This window comes from Balaenoptera physalus (assembly GCF_965194825.1).
Source record: "Balaenoptera physalus genome assembly, chromosome: 15".
Taxonomy (NCBI): domain Eukaryota; kingdom Metazoa; phylum Chordata; class Mammalia; order Artiodactyla; family Balaenopteridae; genus Balaenoptera; species Balaenoptera physalus.
This window is the reverse complement of record NC_138894.1, coordinates 97,430,580-97,444,627: the sequence shown is the minus strand read 5'-3', so window position 1 is coordinate 97,444,627 and position 14,048 is coordinate 97,430,580. Positions and strand designations below refer to the sequence as shown.

Below are 14,048 nucleotides of genomic sequence, written 5' to 3'. Positions count from 1 at the left end.
ATATATATATATATATATATATATATATATATATATATATATATATGCACTAGCATCGGGATATACCCTGTCCTTTGGCATCCACACCTATACTTGTGTCTCTGAGTCCCTCCCCTCCCAGAACTGCTCTGTCACTGATCTCTCGGCCTCAACTCAGCTGTGTGAATAACCTGTGTTCCCGTGTCATTCAGGCAGTATCCGTCATCTGCTGCTATTGCCTAAGCTGCTTTGTTATCCCCAATTCTCTCTCTCTCTGTCTCTCCCTCTCTCTCTCCCCCTCGATACATAGATAGATGATAGATGGCATATAGATAGATAGATAGATAGATAGATAGATAGATAGATAGATAGATAGATCTGGTAATGTGTCACTTAAGGCCAGTATTTTCTTCTTGTTTTTCTGTCTGGATGATCTGTCCATTGATGTAAGTGGGGTGTTAAAAGTCCCCCACTATTATTGTGTTGCTGTCAATTTCTCCCTTTATGTCTGTTAATATTTGCCTTATATATCGAGGTGCTCCTATGTTGGGTGCCTAAATATTTACAATTGTTATATCTTCTTGGATTGATCCCTTGATCATTATGTAGTGTCCATCTTTGTCTCTTATAACAGTCTTACTTTAAAGTCTATTTTGTCTGATATGAGTATTGCTACCACAGCTTTCTTTTCATTTACATTTGCATGGAATATCTTTTTCCATCCCCTCACTTTCAACCTGTGTGTGTCTTTAGATCAGAAGTGAGTCTCTTGTAGGCAGCATGTACGCGCATCTTGTTTTTGTATCCATTCAGCCACTCTGTGTCTTTAGATTAGAACATTTATTCCATTTACATTTAAAGTAATCATTGATGGGTATGTACTTATTGCCATTTTGTTAATTATTTTTCTGGTTGTTTTTGTAGTTCTCTTTTGTTCCTTTCTCCTTTTGCTCTCTTTGTTTGTGGTATGATGACTTATCTTTAGTGTTATGTTTTGATTGCCTTCTCTTTTTTGTGTGTGTTTCTGAAGATTTTGGATTTTGGTTACCATGAAGTTTATGTATATATCAACATATATATGTGTGTGTGTGCGAGTGTGTGTGAGTGTGTGTCTCTGAGAGTTTGTGTGTGTGTGTATGTGAGTGTGAGTGTGTGTTGTGTAGTGTGTGTATGAGTGTGTGACAGTGTGTGTGAGTGTGTGTTGTGTATGTGTGTGTGTTGTGTGAGAGAGTGGGTGAGTGTGTGTGTATGAGTGTGTGTGAGAGTGTGAGTGTGTGTGTTGTGTGACAGTGTGAGTGTGTGTGAGTGAGTGTATGTGTGCATGTGAGAGTGTGTGAGTGTGTGTTTTTGTGAGTGTGTGGGAGTGTGTGTGTTATTTTAAATTGATGATCTCTTAAGTTGAATGCATTCTATCAACCCTGCATTTTTACTCCATCCTGCTACGTTTAATGTTTTTGACATCATATTTTACATTCTTTTGTTTTGTGTATCCCTTAAGTACTTACTGTTGATATAGATGATTTTACTACCTTTTAAAAAGCTTCCTACTAGCTTTATAATAGTTGATCTACTATCTTTACTGTATGTTTGCCTTTACCAGGGAGATTTTTCCTTTCATAATTTTCGTGTTTCTGGTTGTGGTCTTTTCTTCTCCACTTAGTGAAATCCCTTTAACATTTCTTGCTCAGTGGTTTGGTGGTGCTGAACCCTTTTAGTTTTTGCTTGCCTGTAAAGCTTTTGATTTCTCCATCAAAGCTGAATGAGTGCCTTGCTGGGTAGAATGTTCTTGGTCGTAGGTGTTTCCCTTTCATCACTTTAAATATATCGTGCCACTACCTTCTGGCCTGCAGAGTTTCTGCTGAGAAATCAGCTGACAGTCTTCTGGGGATTCTCTTCTGTGTTATTTGTTGCTTTTCTCTCACTGCTTTTAATATTCCCTAACTTTAATTTTTGCCATTTTAATTACAGTGTGTTTGGTGGTGGTCCTCTTTGGGTTGATCCTGTTTGAGACTCTGTGCTTCCTGGACTTGGGATGTCTGTTTCCTTTCCCAGGTTAGGGAAGTTTTCAGCTATTATTTCTCCAGTTACATTCTGAGCCCTTCTCTCTCTCTCTCTTCACCCCCTGAGACCCTTACCACGTGAATGTTAATACGCTTGGTGTTGTCCCAGAGGTCTCTTAAACTGTCCTCATTTTTTAAAGTTCTTTTTTCTGTTCAGCTTGGGTGATTTCCACTGTTCTGTCTTGCAGTTCACTGGTCTGTTCCTCTGTATCATTTAGTCTACTGTTGATTCCTTCTAGTGTATTTTTATTTGTTTTGTGTTCTTCAGCTCTGTTTGGCTCTTCTGTGCATATTTTCTACCTCTTTGTCAAACTCCTCACTGTGTCCATTCTCCTCCCGAGTTCTCTCAGCAGCTTTATGATCATTACCTTGAGATCTTTATCAGGAAGATTGCTTATCTCCACTTTGCTTAGTTCTAATTCTTGGGTTTATCTTATTCCTTCATTTGGAACATCTTGCTTCCTTGCCTCATTGTGCCTGCTTCTCTGTGTTTACTTGTGTGTATTAGGTAGGTCAGTGACCTTTCCCAGTCTTGGAGACGTGGCCTCATGCAGGAGACATCCTGAGGGTCCTAGCAGCACACTCCGCTCTGGTCATCAGAGCTGTGTGCTCTAGTGGTGCCTCCGTGTGTGGGGTGGTTGGCTGACTGCTGTGGGCACAGTCACAGGTTGGGCTGGTCCCTGGCCCAGTTGGCTGCCACGCCCTGCCTCGTGCAGAGGTTGCTGGAGGCCGATGGTGGGTCTGTGTCCCCATGCAACTAGGTGTAGGGCCTGGGGGTGCCCAGGGCTGGTCCAGGCCTGCTTGTGGTGCCAGGTCCCTTGGCGGGACCCAGTGCTGGTGCTGGCTTTCTGGTGGGTGGGCAGAATCCTGGGTCCCCACAGGATTGGCTGCTCAGTCTGGAGGGTCCCAGGACTGGTGCCGACTGGCTGGTGGGTGGAGCTGGGTCCTGGCACCAATAGGCTACAGGGAAGACTCCACAATGGCACTCACCAGCACCAGTATTCTCGTGGTCAAACGCACTCCCAAAGAGGCTGCGGCCACCTTCCCCATCCCCAGGTGAGCTCCAGCCTCCCTGGAGACTCGCCAAGATCAGCAGGTGGGTCTGGCCCAGGCTCCTTTCAGATTAACGGCCCAGGCATCAGAGGGACGGACGCCACACACAGCAGGTCAATGTGTCCTGGGCCAGCACAGCACCTGGGCACCGAGGATTCCACTCCCCGTTTACCCAGATAACATCAACTTCCCAGCATCATTTCCCCAAAGGGTGCAGAGACTTATATGGGGAGAGAGACTCTTTTAAAAGGAAATGTCCTCTGCAATAAGTTACCCATCTTCCTGCCTCAAGTATTCCTTAGTTTTAACTTTCCCCAAAGGCCTTATATAAGGACATGGAAAACGTACCCCCGAAGTGCCATGACAGGAGGAAACGTCTCCGGAAGTAGAACTTGCAGACGGCACGGTCCCCTGCCGGGGGAGGAGAGCTCACCTTCAGCTTCTCCCGAGTGAGCTTGGTGGTGCCTGCCGTCACCCACCCCTGCGCTAGGGTCTGTTCACCCAGCTTAGAATTTGGCAGACTAGCGCCCACAGAAGCCTTCGCTCACCCGTCTGGTGCTCACGCTTACCAAGCACTGCTGTGAGCTACGCAGGTACTGATCACCTGACCTTCACAGAACCCGAGCGTGCTGGGGCCACCGTCACCCCTTTGTTTAGGGGACGAAGTGCAAGCACCCCACCCGCACGGACCACCTGCCCGTCTTCCGGGGCGACCCCTGGTTCCTGAACCCCCTGCGCTGTTCAGACACCCACCGACCCGCCCGAAGCGCCCTCCCTGGACGCCCTGCCGGCGTGGGAGCCCCGCTCGGAGCGGAGGCGCGGCAGGACGCACACCTGCCCGGCCCGGGGTCTGCAGACAGATCACGTTTCTCAGAAGAGCACGGTCTTCGGAGAGTGTCGCTGGTAACAGAGCCTCACGTCCGGAGAGGGCTGAGCTCACGGGGGCGGCAGTGAAGGGGACGTGCCCCGGCCTTCCCGCTCTGAGCCCAGGTGCAGGGCACACAAGGCGATGGACACTCGCCCCAGACGCGGGGCAGGACACGGCCCTCCCGGGGCTCCCGAGACGCAGCCCTCACGTGGCACCAGCACCGGGTCCCTGCCCAGCGCGGAGCCTCAAGCGGCAGCTCCGAGGAATCAAAGCCGCCTCTAGCTTCTCCCTCCGTGCCTCCCCTGAGGGGGGTGGCTTGTTCTGATCCACCTTCATGAACAGAAACCCGGGTCCCACCGTTGCAGGGCATGACCTTCTCCTGCCGCCTTCCCGCCGCGTGTGCCTGTGGGGAGGGGCCGGGCTGCCGGGACATCAGTCCTGGCGTCCTGGACGGCGTGCGGCGCTGAGGTCACGTGAGCGCGCATCTTCACGGGAACGCGTACGCTCGGCGATGCTGGGTGGCCCCCGGCACTCGCTCTGCCGCCGCCGTCCTGCGAGGACCCCGGTCAGCTTGGGTCGGGGCCTCCCTCCTCCAGTGTGACCTGATCCTCCCCCATGCGCCGGGCTGGACGAGGCCCCCAGACCTGCCAGTGCTGTTGGGGGGCCGAGTCAGGCACGCCCCCGGGCTGTCCGTGGGGACCACGTGGCCGATGCCCATCGCTGCCCAGCAGGAGAGGGAGCCCTGCGTCTCCAGAGGCCGAGCGGGGAACCCGGCTACAGGGCGGCCCCCTCCCCTGAGGAAGACGCGTCAGAGCAAGTCGGGTGCAACAGAGGGTTTAGAACAGATGAAGGGTCTCGAAATTCAAAAACAGCCAGGTGTGGATCGACGGTCACTGCTCCTGCCAAGAACCTGGAAGATCCGGAATGAATGAAGACGACCACAGAAGCCAGCGTGAAGACCAGGGGAGATTAGAAGCATCCACGGGCGCTTTCCAGCAGCCCCGATAACCGTGCTTCCAAAACAAGAGCCAGCACAGTGAACAGATGGAGACTGGACGGTCTCAGCAGAGAGATCAAGGCAGCGAGGTGCAGAGCAGACACAGGGAAGCTTCAGGACGGAAAGCTGGATCACTGGAGGCGAGGCTCAGGGAGTAAAGGGAGGGACGGGGGATGAAGCCCCCATGTCATCAGAGTCCCCACAGAGGAGACCAAGGGCAGGGCTGAAAAGACACAGTGACTGACACTCCCAGAGCCAGCAAGCCACAAGCCTGCGGGTTCAGCTGACGGGGCACTGCCGCGTTTTCCTGTCCAGACCGATGGTGAGGTTCCCGCTGAGTGGAGCGTTTTACCTGCAGGTTAACCTCAAGGTTGTAACTACTGTGCTCCCGGGACCTCAGGGCTCGCCTTCCTGCAGTCACACCTGATATTAAGAGCGGTGCCCAGACAGTAGAGGACAGGCCTCTGCGTTTCTGTGCTTTTGCCCGACGTGGCTGGAAGTGTGCACGTGCATGTGCATGTGTGTGCACATGTGTGTATGTGCCTGCGTGTGCCCGCGTCCTCACAGCGCTGGTCCCTGGAAACCAGGTGGCCCGTGGAGATTGGTTTGGGCCCACAGAAGTGCACGTGACAGCTGAGGCCGCCCTACCTGAACCAGCCCCAGAGCGGGGAATGCTGGCCCCTCACAGCAATCTGCCACCCATGAGAGGTCCTCGGTCCTTGGTTTGGGTTTTGGTGATGTCGCTGCTGCCGTTTTTCTGTCCTTTGTTCTCGTTTTACATCAAACTCCTCCTCGGACGGTTTCCCAAGAACAGCCGGGTCTAGGTTCTCCTGGACACACTTCCAGCCTGGCCTGTGCCGAGGCAATTTGTAGGAGCAAAACAATACCCCCCATTTGTGTAACAGGGATGGTCCTTCTGGAATGAGTCACAACAGGGATTTACTAATCTGGGATGTGTTTCAAAGAGACTTCGGCGAATGGAGCTCTGTGTGCTCTGCTGGTTTATTTCTAGTTAGAGTGACGCCCGTGCAGATGGTCCAACTTCTACAATTTGCTGACAGACCAAAAGCTAGGGACGCTGCCCGTGTGAGCCGTGTCCCAGGTTTCATGTGACCTCGGGCCTCCAGGTTCCCTCCAGGTGGTTTACACGTTAACACTTTTAAAAAAAATAGGTTTTGACTGGGGGAAGTATTGTAACTACCTGATTAATGTTAAACCTCATTATTAAAGAACGTTTTCTCACAATTAATACTTTTTTCTAGTCCAAAACGTACGTGTGCAGTTGGCAAGGAGACACTCTGTGCTTCACAGTGGATTTCGCTCTGGGATTCACCTGCTTTGACAGCAAAACAAAGGTAAGGGCCAGGCATCTGGGGCTAGGCGCCCATCAACGGTGCGTTTTGTTACATTTCAGGGCCATTAACACCTGTGTGTGTCTCAGCCATCACCAGCCCTGACAGTCTCGTGTCCTGTGCAAGTTATCCTTCGTGGTGGACCTTCTCTCTGAAAGCTCAGGCTCCCAGGATCTCACAAGCCCCAGAGCCGGGCAGGACTGACACCACACCATGTGGTGCCCGTGGGCAGGTGCCCAGGGGTCTGGGGTGGGGAGGGGGAGGTCGGCAGGGCTGTCCCGCTCAGGGGGAGGACCCTCTGCACTGACTGAGCGCTTTGGGGAGACCCCTCACCCCTGCCGGACCTAACACCTGGGCAGTTTGGTTGGGTGGAGCTGCCCTGGTGGAGCTGACCAGGTGCTGATTCCACACCTGTGAGCCGTGACGGGATTTCAGTTTCACTGGACATTAAACAACCAGCGTGAGGGATGGGAAACGAGACCCACTCCCGTCAGCCTCTCGAAGGGGTCTGGGTGTTCACCCACCCACACAAGTGCTGAGAATTTTGTTGCAAACATGAAGCCAGTATTTTGTCCTTCGATATTTTTTAAAATCCACTGTCTGCTAATTAAGAACGGAGGTGAGGGGAGAGCACCGTTGTGATGGGAAGAGGAGTGAGACCTGCCAGGGACACCGAAATGTCACGGCTTGGAAGGGAGTTGCTACCAGCATCTAGTGGGGAGGGTGAGCGATGAGGTCGAACATCTGCAGTGCACAGGGCGGCCTCGCAGAGCGAGCAGGGAACCCCGTTCTGTGTAGGAGTCCACACCCTTCACAGAATTCTGGACCAGAAACCCACTGTGCCCTTGTCACTTTCCTTCCTCCCAGGAAGATGGTTACCATGTTTCCCCAATAGGGGTCCACAGACTGTTTATAATGACGAGAGGTCTGCTTGCATAAAACTGGAGTTGAGAAGGCTCTCCTGTCTGCCCTCCGACATCCAGGTCACAGAGGGGACCAAGGCTCCCGACCCCGTGCGGGCATCCTCCCACGTGCCTGGTCCACCCACGGTTCCCACCAGCTCGGGCTCCATGACTCGCCGTTCATGCTGTTTGGCCTTTAGCCAGACATGCACGACCTCCTTCCACGTGTCCTCGGAGACAGGGAAGTGACAGAGCACCTCCCCCAGAGAAGGGAGAAGCCCTGAACACAGCTGTTAACCAGCAACCCTGATTTATAACGTCTGTTTCTTGCTTTGTGGTTCAAGGAATCCTGTGTGTCAGGACATCTAAACCACGACTTTCCAGAGTTCGCCTTCAGAGTGCGTTTCTGAAGCCGGTTCCCATTCGCTGGCTGCTCCGGGCTCTGTGCAGGCTGGCAGCCAGGGCCTCGCCTGCTCAGACCAGGAGCAAAGCCTCCACTCCTTGTCAGCTTTTCCGTGGGCACGTTGTTCATGGCCAGCAGGTCTGGTTCTTTGGTCACGGTTTGCATAACACCCGGTGCCCAGTGAGCTGGCCGGGGTCACCGTGTCTCCCGTGGGGTCCCTGCTGTGCGGTGTCACTCTGTCGGGGCCAGGCCAGGCCGGGGAGGGTGTGAGTGACTGTGAGAGGTCGGAAGCGAGCGCCTGGCACTCTCCCTTCAGGGCACCCCGAGGCCCAGAACCCTGATGTCCCCAAGGCGCCAGCAGAAGACCCCGCTGGCACGGCGCCGAGGACGGGAAGCCGCTTCCCTAAAGGCCCACGTCCCACAGGCCTGCAGCCTGTGCAGCCGGGTTAGGTCTGCACGGGTCGCTGTGGCTCCCCCGGAGCCGCTGGGGGTTCTGGGGAGCCCACGGGTGGCCCGTGACGCCCACACCCTCTCTCCTACCTGCCCACTGAGCTTCCCTGCCTCCCTGCTGCCCCGGGTCTTTCTCCCTTTAGGGCCTCGCCCTCTGCGTGTCCCGCTGTTTCCCGGCAGCGGGCAGGCAGGTCCAGGCCCGGGGTCCTTGGGAGACTCTTCCCATCCCTGAATCCCGCACATTTCCCCACTTCGCCCTCACGCTCATCGAATAGAGCTAGAAGCAGGTACACTGTGTTTCTTACCGCTGTGCCCAGCCGGGCCGTCGTGTTAAATGTCCTGGTAACCTAATCACGTCACTCAGCTGAGCTCTCCTAGTTGAAATAGTTTATCGATGGCCCTGACCGCCTCGCTCTGCTCAATATGCCGCTGCCCCGCGGCGCCCCTGCTGGAGACGGAGCGGCCTCTCCAGCCGCTGGGCTTGCGGGAGGCGTGGGCAGCTGCGGCTGGTCCGGCGGGCACGTCGGGGCTGAGCCACGCCTGGCGCTCGCGGCCGCAGGTTTCAGGCACCGCAGGCTCTGCGTTCGTGCCGCCCTCGGCGGAGCCCTCACCCACTCACGTCCGGTCCACTCTTGTTCAGTCACGTTTTATAAAGTTCCGATTAAACCTTCTTTTTGCTCATCTGACCCTCTGGTTCAGACGCCAGAACCCTCTCCTGACCTGTTTCCCTTTGAAGGTGAACTCTTGACTCCACATTTTTCTTGTGATTTCTTCTTTATTTCAAGAAGTTCTGGCCTAATACTTATACGTTTATTTACACAATAAACAGTAGACAGTAATGGAAAATGAAAGCAAAAAATGACAAAGAAAAAAAGAAAGTTATTCTAGAGGCTTGTTTCATGGATTCCTTTTGAAATTTTATTTTCAGAACTTACAATATTTGAATTAATTTTGAAAAAAAAAGCTTTCTCAACCTAACAGTGAAGAGTATACCAGTGGGTTGTAAATATATAAAATAGTTATAATTTTACTTCATTTGATATATCTTCAGTCTTTTAATGTAGGATGACATTTGCAAGTCCAGTACTAATAGGATTTCAGTATTTCTAGATTGATATGAAATAATTATGAAAATAATTAAATAATTACTGAATATGAAATAATTATGAACATTATGAAAATGAGGTTTTCTCCATATGCCCTTTATGTAAGTCATTATGGAAAAGTTTGGGGCCCCCAAAATATTTAGATTGGGATTTATCACACTTATTTTCACAAGATAATTAGCACTCCTATACCACATTACACCGTTAGATCAGACCATTTGTGTATGATGTGTGGGTAAAACTAAATACACAACGTGGCAGTGCTACTTACTAACCAAATGCTTTAAAAAAGCCCCTCGAATTTGGTAACAGCCCAAATTTTGATGCTGGGCATCTGCATGGCGTCCACCTCAGAAGCACACGTGAGGTCACATTTCTTAACCCCCCACCTCTATGCCTGGCAGAGAAGAGCTGAACAGTTATTTCCAAGCATGAATTCATTCACCATCAGTTCTCCTTTTCAACGTTGATAAAGATGAGTTAAGCTGAGAAGATCTGAAATCACAGGGGAGAAGAAATACGTTTGACCTGGAAACGTTTTCTGCACTTACAAAGTAAGTAAGAAGATCATTACCTAATATTTTTAAATTTCCAAACTAGTTTTAAAATATTAACCCAGAATGAACTAGAACTCCATCCTCGGTGCCCCCCGCACTTCCATGATAGAAATGAAGTACATCTCTGCCCATTTCCAAACTGACCTATTTTTTATTGATCCCTCTGGTTTAGGGCCAACCAACGTCCCATCTCTGCTGTAACTAAGCAGAAGTGGGAGAGGACGTAACAAGACTTAGAAAACAGAGTGTGGACATCAGACCACACGTGTATGGGGCCACGGACCAGCCCCTCCTCCGGGCTGCGTGTCCTCCATGGGCCATGGACTCTGGCACTGCCCATGTGCACGGCATCAAATGTTTGGAACCTGGAAACAAAGGGAACGTCTTTCCATGTTTACTTATTACTTGGGGCATTCACCTTGTCTCTAAATGTCAACGTGCATCCACATTTTCTTTTTACCTTCTGATGGTCCCCATGCATAGCAGAAAACTGACGTCTCTGTATCAGGGTGATGGGGGGTGGTCCTCGTGATGGGCCTCATCCCCTACGTCACCCGTTTGTTAGGCTGAAACTTGATGGTGCTGCAGGGCTGAGCTGAGACCGAGGTGGAGGAACAGAAAGGATAGTTTTGGGGAAAAAACAGGGAATTGACTTTCTCATAGGAGGGGAAATGAAGAGTTGGCTTTGGCCTGACTGGAGGAGTGAAGAATGATTCCACAGGACCGCCCAGGAAAATGCCAACCGGTGAATCTGCTCTAGTGCCTCATCCTTTTCTCATGAAGTCTCTGGAACTGCTAGTTGGGTTATTTGTTGAATGTTTTAATAATTATCAATTTATTATCAATTTATGTCAGTTGTCCACTATCAGTGTGTAATAATAATTAAAATAATTCAAATTTGCTACAAAGGAAGGTTATCATTAACCTCCTTCAGTCATAAAAATAAAACATAAATGTTAGCATATTTCTTGTAACACTCGCTTAACTGTAAAACTGTTCTTTAATTACTGAAATGCTGGAAAGACATTTTCTGTCTTCCAAGATTGAGTCCTAGAGATCAGGGTTCCCTCCAGCCTTCAGGCGGCTGGCAGGGAGACCCAGGGCCCCTCCAAACGCATCCCGAGGCTGCTGAGCCAGCCCGGGCATTGCTGGGCTTAGCGGTCAGTCAAGGCGCCATCTCTGAGCTGTGAGCGGACAGCGTGTCAGGTTCTGGCCTGGAAAGTCCAGTCGTGCAGAAAAGCTCAGAGTCCTCAAGTTAGACTGTTACCTGGAACCACCTGTAGATAAAATGTGCAGAAATGTCATCCATAATGGCAACGGAAAGTTCTTTTTTTAAATAAAAATTACCATTTATAGGTACTTAGAAGTTCAGAAAGAATTCAAAGAGGCCACCGTTAGTGACTTGAAGATTCCTGATTGTGGGAAGGGGGCCACCCCCGAAGGCTGTCCTCCCGCTCCCACATTTAGGACATCTTACCTCACCCCAAATGGGCCACCATGTGACATGAGTGCATGATTTTAAGCAAGGGAGCTGTGTGTGTACGTCTCACAAGCTGCATTTCCCACATATCACCTTGCAGGACAGTTTCAGTGTAAAAATAACGTACCAAACAGATAACGATGATGCAGCTAAAGGACTTCATTGTAAGGACCACTGTGGATTCTTTAAACGATAAGCAGGGCTTTCACAGAGGGATTGCTGCACTTTTTTGTCTATACTATTTTTTTTCCAATATATCCTGTCCCTAGTTTCCTTTATTAGTAAAAAATTATATGAGTATGGTACATTTGTAACTATTAATGAACCAATATAGATAAATTATCATGAATGAAAGTCCATACTTTATTCAGATTTCCTTAGTTTTTACCTCATGCCCCGCTTCTCTTCCAGCATCCCATCCAGGATTCCACATAACATTTAGTGGCCATGTCTCTGGGTCCTCTTGGCTGTGACAGTTTCTCACACTTCCTTGTATCTGATGATCTTGACAATTCTCAAGAGCACGGGTTAGGTATTCAATATTTTGTAGAATGCCCCTCTATTGGGATTCGTCTGATGCTTTTCTCATGATTAGAATGAATATTATTAATGTTTACCTTAATCGAAATTATACGTGTGCAAAGTTTAAAAAGGCTTATTAGTACTAACAGATGTATAACGGAAAAGCAGTATTCTGAACTGTCCCTTGTCACTCTCACTCCCCAGAGTACCCTCCTGCAACGGTTTTAGCTGCTTTCTGGCATTTGCTGCCATATTTCTAAGTCCTATGCTGATCTTGCCTTTTTTTTTTTTAACAGCCATTTATGATGCTATGTAAATGATAATTAGGTAGGTTATTCCTAGAATCTTACGACTGCTGAGCTCTTCTTCCTCATAAGCAAATGTGAGCAAACGCCAGGTGATGTTCTCAGGGCAGGACTGGTCTTGCTTGTTTGGGGAGGAATTTCACAAAACCATGACACCAGATGCCTCCAGCTCCTCTGGACGCGCGCCCTCATGATTACAGTTCCTGGCGGGACAGCTGGAGGGTGGGTGCTTTTAAAGGCAGCTGAGATTTGGGCCATTTTCACAGAATCTTAGCGGCTGAAATCACAGCCGTCTTTCCCTGCCCTCCAAGGGCGAGCCGGGGCTACGCCCTGGGAGATGGGAGCTGCTGGGAGGGGGCGTTGCAGGCGGCCCGAGAGCTCTCCCTGCCGCCGCCGCTGGTCTCATCGCTGGTGCTGGGCCCTCCCGGCCGGGCTGTGGCTGTGGTTTGCTCCTTTGGCTTATCTCAGTGGACCAGCAAGCCTCCTGGAGCTACCGCAGGGGTGATGCAAGCGGCTCCCGAGCGCCCTCATTCTGGGTGGGTCCAGGGATTCTGAGCTGAAAGGGCCCTGGTGCCCGAGTGGGGAGTGGGCAGCATGGACCCCAGTGACTGACCGTGAAAGTGGAAGCACTGGAGTCACTGTTCCCCGAGACCCCACGGGGTTCCAACTTCTCAGCATCGAGAAGGAACATGCGTGGGGACACTTGACCGTGAGCTGCAGAGCCTCTGTTCGGCTGCAAGATTCAATATAAGAGAACGATGTGCCAGGAGCCTCGAGGCCAGTGTGGGTGTGAATAGATGGGCCAAGGAGCCGATGGGATAACAGCGCCTCTGAAATTCTCCCCACGTCCCAGCCTCTTGGCCTTTTGTGATACTTAGAGAAACGTATGTTCATTATTTCAAAATAAATGCTTTTAATACAAACTTATAGCTTGCTATAAAATAATTGCTGTTCTCTATTGGGATTTTTTCTGGGAAGATAAAGATTTATTATCATAAAGAGTCTATAATTAAAGACTATCTTTTATAAAAGGCAGCCATTAAGTCTTTATTTGCTGCAGCCCTTTTTTTTAATTGAAGAGTAAGCATTTATAGAGTACACATCATCTCTAAAGTACCTTAGCAAACATTTAGCAATTGTTGCACTAGTATTAAGAGGTAATAGCACCTACGTTTTCCAGCTTGGTTCAGGAGAAACCAACATTGAGTGATTTGAACTTAACCTGGGGAGGGGGCGGGAGAAAGGTTTTCATTTTCTCTGCACTGCTGACCGTGTCTCATATACTCTATGTAGCAAGACCTGGGCCTTGGAGTGGATTTTTTAAAGTTTTACAAGAAGAAAAGGGAGAAAAGCGCTTATGATGCTTTTAAACATAAGGAAAACCTAGGAGAAAGGCAGTGCGGGTAGCATGGGATTGAAGAGGAGACCATGGGGGCCTGGGCGCTTGGGCACCAGGACAGACTCCTTGGAGCTTGACAGGAGGGACCCCCAGGAAGTCTGGTGGCTTGAGGGGGTCAGCCTCTTAGACTCGGAAAGAGAAGGTGGAGATTCTAAGTCACCACGTGCTCAGTGTACATAAGATAACCGAGAAAATGTCTGCATTTAAATAGATTATTTAACATATTGGCAGATGTTAATTAAAGAAGTGAGCTCTTGTGTCTAAACCACTAGATAATTGCCTTCCTTTACAGAATGTGCTCTGGAGATTTAAATTCTCTCAGCTGAAAGGATCTTCAGATGATGGGAAAGCTCGTGTGAAGCTGCTGTTTCAGAATCTGGACACCAAGCAGATTGAGATGAAGGTAGGAACTCATCCACCTGAGCCCAGCCCCACCCGAGTAAGCCCGAGTGTCCGAGGGTGGACGTGCCTTTCCACCAGCCTAGGGAAAACAATCAGAATTGGAGTGTGAACGCTCCTCAGAAATCAGCAAGGATGTCACAAGAGCCCATAGTATGTCTCCTGTTAGATAGAGGCTTTAACATCCTAAAATTGTAATCATCGAAACATTATTTG

General features: G+C 50.0%; 1 protein-coding gene across 15 annotated transcripts in view; it reads left to right on the top strand.

Annotated features, from left to right (window-relative positions):
* SNTG2 (syntrophin gamma 2) overlaps positions 1–14,048 on the top strand; it is a 210,426-nt gene that overhangs the window by 181,686 nt on the left and 14,692 nt on the right. For 11 of the 15 annotated variants that reach the window (XR_014254127.1, XM_082427048.1, XM_082427042.1 and 8 more), the window contains 2 exons: positions 6,220–6,312; positions 13,726–13,836. Coding sequence is in view for 10 of the 15 variants with exons in the window: in XM_082427048.1 (XP_082283174.1) it covers positions 6,220–6,312; positions 13,726–13,836 (204 nt within the window). In the remaining 5 variants the exon portion in view is untranslated. Of the gene's footprint in view, positions 1–6,219; positions 6,313–7,176; positions 9,725–9,899; positions 10,690–13,725; positions 13,837–14,048 lie in introns of those variants that run through there. The other 4 variants (XR_014254128.1, XR_014254129.1, XR_014254130.1 and 1 more) reach the window with 4 other exon arrangements.